The 9,700-nt window shown below is 38.2% G+C and overlaps 1 protein-coding gene across 1 annotated transcript; it reads right to left on the reverse strand.

Moving 5' to 3' along the window:
• Window positions 1–1,319: 1,319 nt before the first annotated feature.
• Window positions 1,320–3,808, reverse strand: LOC110798844 (40S ribosomal protein S23). The gene is made up of 4 exons (XM_022004044.2): window positions 3,651–3,808; window positions 2,865–3,020; window positions 2,652–2,778; window positions 1,320–1,644 (listed from the first exon to the last, which is right to left on the reverse strand). Exons 1-4 carry the CDS (start codon window positions 3,653–3,655, stop codon window positions 1,504–1,506), a joined length of 429 nt encoding a protein of 142 aa, XP_021859736.1. The 5' UTR covers window positions 3,656–3,808; the 3' UTR covers window positions 1,320–1,503.
• Window positions 3,809–9,700: the final 5,892 nt, after the last annotated feature.

Consider the following 9,700-nt stretch of genomic DNA (forward strand, 5'->3'; position numbering starts at 1 on the left):
ATGATGACAAATAGCTTCGGGTGTAATTGATAAGGATTAGTCCATTATACCTTATGTCTTATGTTTAATGACCTTAAGATTCTGCGATTTTTTGGATTGGACTCCCTTATCATATATCCATAACCTGTAAAACGGATTTGGATTTTTTTTTAGTAGGCCTAAACATACCTGTATAGATAGCCGACGGAATATTTAAGGTTCCGTTCCACTTATTTGATCCGAATTTATATTATTCAATTATATTATAAAGTTTAACTTTTGATACTAAATTATCTAAAGCTTATTCTGTCTGAAATTTAATAAACTTGCAAGAGTATAACGCATTTTTTGTTAACTTCCATTGTTATTATTTGAACTTGTTTTATCTTACAGAATACTCCGTAGAACAGACCTTTAGATATGAACATGCCGAAATGCCGGACTTTCTGCTAAACTCGGAAAGTTAGTGGAACAACCCAGATTTTAGGAGAGGGCCTGGTGAATTTGCGACAGTGGGTAGGGGTGAAAGGAAGTGGTGTGTAATGGCAGGCACTGCGTTTAATACAACTATATGGTGCTGTCAATGTAAGCCGCACCACAAGAAAGTGAAATCTGTACTTCCTCCGTTCCGCAATAAATGCATCGTTTATCTTTTGAACACTATTCATTAATTAACTTTGACATTATTCTTTCACATTATGTAAAAACAAACTTAGTCAAATAAAATTTTGTTAAATTCGTATTAATGTGAAAATTTCAAATATCAATTTTTTGTTAAATTCGTATTAATGTGAAGATTCCAAATATCAAATTTTTATAATTTTTACCTACACGCAATTATAGATATTAATGTTCAAATAAGCATGTTAGGATACGTGAAAAAAGAAATGGTGCATACATTGCGAAACGGAAGTAGTAGTAAAGTATAGATTTCAAACTTTCCTGCATAATCTCATTGCAAACTACCCAGCTAAAGGTATGTTACCCTAAGAAAACGGGGGTTGGGGGTTTTAAGGCTTGTAATGGGCCCTCTGGGTTGGGGCCCTCTGCAAGGACAGCCCAGATGCCCGAGGTTAGAATTCACCAACAGGGGTAAAACTACACCAGTACAACAAAAACTCCCAAAACATGAACTCCAGGTGAGAGTAATTTTCTCAAGAAGCATTTTAAAGCAATTTCCAGATTCAACAGGGTTTATTCTAAAATGTTTCAAGAAATGCTGAATGCCTGAAACTCAACATTTTACTAAACTCCCACATTTGCGATCTTCTTGTACCAAAAATTCGCAAGTACAAAACCGACCGACACATGACATGATAAAGAATAGTAAATAAACCAACTGGAAAAATATGCAATAACTAACATAAAATATAGAAAATCATCTTGAATGAGCCATGCCTAGAACACAAAACAAGGTAGGTATCATTTTTTAAGGATGATCATTCTCCATCTCAAGAGAGTACACAACTTTCATTTAAATTTAAATTTAAAATAGGCAAAATTTAACAATAAAACAACTTCAACCTAAGACCTGGGTTTTTCTTTCTTCTCCTTGAAGAGAGCTAGAAGTGAGACACCAGCAACCTTGACAACCTTAAATCGGACTCCGGGAATATCTCCAACAGCATGCCCTTTACGACCAAATCCAGCAATCAACACCTCGTCCTGCACAGACCGTAGAGAGAATGTTAAGTACCATACAATCATTAACCTCTGTCCATACTTCCCACACTATAGAAAAACAAATATTCCATAGAAAATAGAAATCTTCGGCATGATATTATTTCCCAACACACAGCTACAAGCCTACAACCAAACATATAGTTCAACTGCATACATGTTATAGATGATCTAGAACCCTTCTAACAAACCAGTAATCAGTATGATAGGATAATAAGCAAACAAGCCAAAGAGAAGACGTTAGAGAGTCAGTGACAGGCTAGATGAGATGATTTGAGAATTTGACATAAAACAGACATTCACTTAAAGAGAATAAAGAATCAAGTGAAACAGTGGTTATAGTATGGCAACGATTCTACCCACTGTATCCAATAAATTCCATGTAACAGAAAGTGCATTTCTATATGCCATAGCCAATGCTCCAGAACAATTGCCATAAAGTCTTCAACCACAAAAGGAGATCCTAAAAGAGTATGACACTTATGTGATATAAAAGCATTCTTTTCGTTCTTATTAGAGAAGACTTGAAAACATTTCAATACTTCATCAGTTGCATTCACTTGGCCTTGCACTGTCAAAAGGTTTATGCTCAAACTCAGTGAATACAAGTTTTTAAGTTGGAAGGCCTACTTAATCCATAACATGGCTTCATACGAGGGGCAATCTTCAAATCATTAAGCACCACAGTAGAAGAAATGACAAGATCAGACCAGAACAACCTCTAAATAATTGTCAATGTACTACAATTTCAAATCATTAAGCTCAATGGTTCAAACATAGTACACCAATTTCAAAGAAAAATGTTCAGAAGAATAGAATTATCATACCAATACTCTCATAACAACCACCTACATTAACCCGTTGTGAAAATTACTCAACTACAACTAAGTTTTGGCCAAAGTTCAAAAAATTCCAGCAAAATAACACAGGTGCGAATCATGAACTCACACTAGCATATATAAGCAAATGTAACAGAAATAAATTAGACTTACATTTTCCTCAATAAAGTTCAAACAACCATCATTGGGCACAAAGGCAGCGATCTTCTTCCCGTTCTTAATCAGCTGTACACGAGCACACTTTCTGATAGCAGAATTAGGCTGCTTGGCTTCAATACCACTGCATCATAGAACTGAAAGGTTAAGTCCCTTACTCAAGAGCATACACATTTTAAAGACGTAAACAATGAGTTGACATAATCCTACATCTTTTCCAAAACAATCCCCTTAGCGTGGGAAGATCCGGCGAAGGGTTTCTTCCACTCATTTCCAAGATGGGACTTCTTGTAGGACTTGTCAGCCCATCGTTGCCTTCTACGGTGGGACTTCAGCTTGCGGGCTGCTCCCATTCCCCTAGTCTTCCTGCATCGCAACAATTTCACGCATGACTAAAAAGAAAATAAAACTATATGAAGAGCAAAAGGGAAATACAAACGATTATCCTAATTTCCTCTAAACCTCACATCCATCAAATCCATCAAATTAAGTGGAATCACTAAACCATCGCTAAACTTTTAGAACACACGACATTTAGGTTCAGCCCACATTCAAAAACACTACAATTTCTCTACATATCTGTCAATAAAATTACTGCGATCTCCAGTACCCATCATCTCACAGATACCAGGCGATTACATCAGTCCACATACCATTTCCCATCAAATTTCTTGTCAAAGACTCAGACAATCAAACAAAAAAGTTCAAACCAAACTCCACCTAGTTTCAATTTACTGCATATGCTAGTTTCAAACATTAAAACAAACTTAAATGTACCACCTTTATTAAAAAAACGAAAAACCTTAAAAACTTGTTCGGGCATATTCAAATGTTTCGGTGTTTTTCCTACAAATTCAATTCATTCTCAAGTAATCTATGTAAAAAGCAACCATTTTGGAGATGAAAATAGAGAAATCAAATCAAAAATTAACGTTTGCAGGACATTAAAGCAAGAAAAAAAAGCTAATTTCAGAGAGAAGAGAGAAAGAAACTAACCCCATGATTGCTAGTTGTGACGGAGAGGTACGAGGACTGTAGCCGGTGAAGGGGCGAAGAAGAAGACGACTGAGCTCTCACGATAATAATCAGCGCAGAAACCCTAATTCTGAGGTTTGCTGTGCTTTTATAGTGTCTTTTAACTCTTTTTAAACCTTTGGGCTTCTTTGCTAGATTTGGGCTCTAGAGTTTATTTTTTATATTTGGGCTTGGGATTAATGAGTTTTTTCTTTTAATGGGAGATGAAAATGAGTCTTTAAGTCCTATAGGGTATAGATGAACCAATAATATGTTGGCCTAAAGTTTTTCCTTTTTTTTTTTTTTTTTTTTTTGGGTGCAATAGAAGGAACCTAACTCCACAGAAACAAAGAGAAAATACTAAAGCTAGAACAAAAAGATAACTGAGAACAGAACTAGAGAGCTAACTAAAGAAAACAACAACAAAAATCAAAGAAACTAAGTAACTAAACCAAACTCTTCTTCAAGCAGCCACCGCAGGGACTAAACGAAGAAGAGTCACACCACTTAGTTCCTCCAATAAAACGGCTCGAAGATTCGGAGGGGCCGCTTTTATAATCACAAACTTGGGGGTAAGCCCAACTCCATAGTTAGCCAACCAGTCATCCACCCGATTAGCCTTTCTATAGCAACTAGCTTTTGAGCCCGTTCTATGAACGGGCGGGTGTATAGTGATTGTTCATATGTCTTTTGAAGTTTTAATTAGTGAGTACTTGTGATTTTTTGGTAATATATGAATTAAATAGAGGTGTAATTTGAAGGTTGGCAAAATATAAAAATTACTCCGTATGTTAAAGGGGTGGAGTGGAAGAGACTAATGAGTATATTAGACTATTAATAACTTGATGTTGAATAAGGAAAATGGAGTGGAAGAGGCATTAGAAGTTGTAAATCATAGAAACATTGGAAAAAAAATGATGGATGAAAGTAGAGATGCCACATGGCTTCTAATAAAGAGATGTCACATGACTTCTAATAATGAATGGTGTTCCTTTTTAAATACTAGGTATAGATGTTAAACCACTACCGTCAAACCTTGGTTTCTAACCATATCTTGACATCTACGAATGATATAATAATATGGGGAGCTAGGACCCAACTCTCCTACACGACCATAAAGTCGACTTCGAGCATCACCTTTCTCAACCCCTTATTCCACTCAAAAGCAAACCCCGTTAAAACCGCAAGGAGTCGGCTTTTGTGCTTGTAGTCACTCCACAGTTAGCCACAAATAGTCTTAATGTCTCACCTTGATTACCTCTAATTAAACCCTCCGCACCTGCTTGACCCGAGTTCCCTTTTGAAGTCTCGTCGGTATTAAGTTTGACGCAACCATTACTAGGATATTGCCAATGCACCATCACTTCCTGCCTCGTTCCTCTACCACCCTCCAAGTCACTACCTCCTATCATTGTCTTCAAAATCATGTGACCTCGGGACATGATGAAGCCCAAGTGACCAATTGAAATCTGTCCAATGCCCTACTATATCTCCACTTTCATAGCCATCATAGTGTTGTGACAAAAATCACATGCCCCTCCTTCGCTCTTGTAGAATATTTCTTGGTATTTCTAGCAACCAACTCATTCAAAGGCTTGTGAAAGATTTTGTACTCATTAATGCCCAGAAATTGTCTCCATAAAAAAGTTGTCACTGGACACATGCGCAATACATGCTTAAAATTTCCTCTACATCGCCACAAACAAAGCATACAGGATCCTCTGTGAGTCTACGAAGAAACCTATTAGCATTAGTCATAATTAGGTTGTGGAGTACTGACCAAACAAAGAAGCGCATGCGCTGGGGATGATACTGGTTAACAAACTATTTTTGTACTTTATTTTTTCGAATTTTCATGAAATACCCCCGAGATTTAACTTAATTTACTAAATACCCTCGTGTTTTCGAAAATTCACCATATGCCCCTGAGGTTTGAAAAAATTTCATGACTTGACTTTGTCGTTATCTTTCCGTTACAAGCTACATATACATCTTTATTATCTCCTCCAACGTTCTATACTCCTAATTAATTGTACATTTTTTTAAAAAAAAATATTTTTTTAGTCTTCTCTCTTCCTCTAATTCTCTTTTATGTCCAAACGATATTCACATGGAAACCATTGATGGAGCTCCCGTCGCCCTCAATTCCGCGTAACCATTGTCAATCCACATGTCTCCTCTCGATATTATTTTTTTGTCTCTCGATCTCCCATTTCTCTTATCAGTGCTTCTCGGTCTCCCTTTTTCTCTCACCTTTATTCGTTGATGCTCTGCCGACGTCTTCCTAAGTGTCTCCAGAGCCAACCCAACAACTAATAAAGGATAAACTCTTTTGGAGTAATTAGAGTAATTAAGCTCAAAGCTTATGCATGGAATTCAGAACTTCAATGCAGAAAAAAAAAGAGGAGAAAGAAATGGAGGCTCAATTATATTGTATTAGATTGCTTGCCTACAAAACAACTTGCACACACTTATATAGTGCGGCACACCAATGCAAAAGAAGAGAGCAAACCCTACTCCCTTGGGACAGCTCATGGCTAGTACCCATACATGTGCAGAAAAGGACAAAAAGAAGTCACATGAATTAAAAAACTAAGGCTGAGCTTAATTAGCTTAATTACTCTAATTACTCCAAAAGAGTTTATCCTTTATTACTCCCCCTCAAGTTGTGAGTGGTAGCTCCCAACTTGTCCAAGAGATACTGATGTTGCTTCACAGTGAGAACCTTAGTCAGAACATCTGCAATCTGTTCAGTAGATGGGACTTGTTCTGTGACAATGTTGTCATTCTGTACTTTGTCTCTGATGAAGTGACAGTGAACTTCCAGATGCTTTGTTCTCTCATGTAGAACAGGATTAGCAGCTATAGCAAGAGCTGCTTGGTTGTCACATTTTAGCACTGCAGGTGGTAGATTGGTCAGACCTAGATCCTTCAATAAGTGTGTCAGCCAAGTTACTTCACAAGAGGTCAAGGCCATAGCCCTGTATTCAGCTTCTGCTGATGATCTAGCCACAACTGATTGTTTATTTGCCTTCCAAGAGACAGGAGATTTCCCAAAGAAGATGCAATAGCCTGAGGTTGATCTTCTTGACATTGGACATCCAGCCCAATCACTGTCACAATAAGCTGTTATAGTGGCTGCAGAGGTGGAAGCAAGTAGTATGCCTTGATTGACAGTGCCAGCAATGTATCTTAAGAGTCTTTTGGCATCTTGCATATGAACTGAAGTAGGTTGATGCATGAACTGGCTCAAGAGTTGAACAGTAAAGGAGATGCCAGGCCTAGTGATAGTTAAGTAAATCAACCTACCCAACACCCTCTGATATGGAGTAGGGGAAGGAAGAAACTCTCCCTTGTCTGTGGTAAGTTTCAGGTTTGATTCCATGGGCAGCAAAACAGGTTTGACATCCACCATGTGATGTTCTTTAAGCAAATCCAAGGCATATTTTCTTTGAGACACAAAGAAACCAGAGGAGGATCTGAACACTTTCAAGACCCAAAAAACAGGTCAATTCTCCAAGATCTTTCATATGAAAGGACTTTGACAACATTTCTTTGAGGATTGTAATTTCTGTCTGGTTTGTGCCACATATCAACAGATCATCAACATAGATCAGTATCAAGGTAATATCTTGGGTGTTTGACTTTGTGAACAGACTGTAGTCTGACTTGGACTGGTTATAACCAAACCTCATCAATGTTTCTGAAAGTTTGGCAAACCATTGTCTTGGGGCTTGTTTCAGACCATACAGAGATTTTTTCAGCTTGCACACAACTTTCTGAGATACATCACATTCATCAGTGACATTCAGCTTGATTCTGCTCCCAATTCCAGTATAACCTTGAGGCAATTTCATATACACATCCTCATACAAGTCTCCATGTAGGAAAGCATTAGTAACATCCATTTGAAACACATACCAGTCTTGCATTGCTGCTACTGCCAAGATGGTTCTTACAGTTGTCATTTTTGTCACAGGTGCAAATGTTTCAGCATAGTCCTGACCATACTTTTGTTTGCACCCCAAAGCAACCAATCTTGATTTGTTCTTGTCCAGTTTTCCATCAGGGTGGAACTTGGTTTTGAACAGCCATTTACACCCAATGGCCTGCTTCCCTGGAGGCAAGATACATATATCCCAAGTATCATTGAGTTTCAATGCATCCAACTCTCTATTCATGGCATTGACCCACTTTGATTGAGTGACAGCTTGTTTGAAGAATATTGGGTCACTGATGTTGCTCAGAGTCACCAGGAAGCAAAAGAATGTATTATGAATCTCACACTCAGCCAAATTAGCTATGTGTTGAGAATTTGAGTTATTCTTCATCACATAGTCTTTTGACCACACTGGTGCTGAGTGAAATCTGGATGATCTTCTTGGAGCCACATCCTCAACATGTGGAACATTGGGTTCTTCTGACTGTTCTTCTTCAGATTCAGGTTCAGTGATTTCATGGATTTGGGTAGGTGAATCAGTTTCAGGAATGTTGTTGTTTTCAACAGGTTCATCATCACTGTCATTGCAAAACATGTCAAACAGATCAGATGATGGAAAAAGGTTTGTGTTTGGCTGGGTTTGAGGTAGAGGTTTCATGTAGGAGTTTTCAGCATTTGAGTGGAAGGGGAAGACATGTTCCTTAAATTTCACATGCATTGTCACCATAACTTGCCTTGTAGCTAGGTTCAACAACCTGTAGCCTTTTTGAGATGATGGGTAACCCAACATGACACAGGGCACTCCCCTTGTCTTGAACTTATCAGTAGTGATCTCTGGGTTTGGAGCAAAGGCCAAGCATCCAAAACACTCTCAAGTGTTCATACTCTGGCTTTTTGTTGTGAAGTACTTCAAATGGAGTCTTGTTTTCAAGAATCTTAACAGGCAGTCTGTTAATTATTTGAGCTGCTGTCATCACACAATCACCCCAGAAATGTAAAGGCAATGAGGCTTGGAATCTCAGTGCTCTTCCCATTTCCAGTACATGTCTATGCTTCTTTCCACTCTTGCATTCTGTTGAGGTGTTCTCACACATGATGTTTGATGAAGAATTCCATTTTCAGAGAAAAACTTCTGACACTCTCCATCATCAAATTCCAAGGCATTATCAGTTCTCAAGTGTTTGATGGATTTACTGAAGTGATTTTTTACATAGTTCTGAAACATCACAAGAGTATCCAGGGACTGAGATTTGTATTGCAGCAAGTATATCCATGTCATTCTTGAATGATCATCAACAATTGTCATGAAATACCTGAATTTGTTCCTTGTTTCCACTCTGTATGGACCCCAAATGTCCATGTGCACCAATTCAAATATCTCATCAGCATGAGAAGAACTCAGATTGAAAGGCACTTTTGCAAACTTGGCCATGGGACAGGTGATACACACTGCATCATTCTTTGCTGTCAGATAGGGCTTCACACACTCCAAGTGTTCAAGTTTTGAGAGAGAGGCATGACCAAGTCTATTGTTCCACAGTGTGTATTCTTCAGCAGCTTTGTTTGCAGCAAAGCCAAAATGAATGTTCTCATTTTGTTTCAAAGTTTCAACATCATTTTTCTCCAGGTAGTAAAGTCCATTTCTTGCCTTTCCCACACCCAAGGTCTTCTTTGTTTTGCTGTCAGCTATTACACAGTGTGTTGGGTAGAATAACACTTCACGGTTGCTTTCTTTGATTAGCTTTTGCACAGAAAGCAAGTTATGTTGGAATTTTGGGACACACAACACATTTTTCAGAACAATGTTTGTTCCAATAGTTGCTTTTCCCACGTGGGATATCATGGTTGTTTCTCCTGTTGGCAGATTTATTTTGGGACCACTCTTTGCAGCAATTGGCTCAGTCAGATAATGGAGATGAGGAGTCATATGGTCTGAAGCTCCAGAGTCAACTATCCATGCATCACTCAATTCTGCAGCATGATAGCAAGAGATCATACCAGAGAAATGAATATCCAACTCATCATCAGTATCAGTGTGCCTGGAAGTTGATTTGGACACCAGGTTAGGCAATAACTTGGCCAGTTGGTCCAA

The sequence above is a fragment of the Spinacia oleracea genome, chromosome 1, assembly GCF_020520425.1.
Source record: "Spinacia oleracea cultivar Varoflay chromosome 1, BTI_SOV_V1, whole genome shotgun sequence".
NCBI lineage: Eukaryota > Viridiplantae > Streptophyta > Magnoliopsida > Caryophyllales > Amaranthaceae > Spinacia > Spinacia oleracea.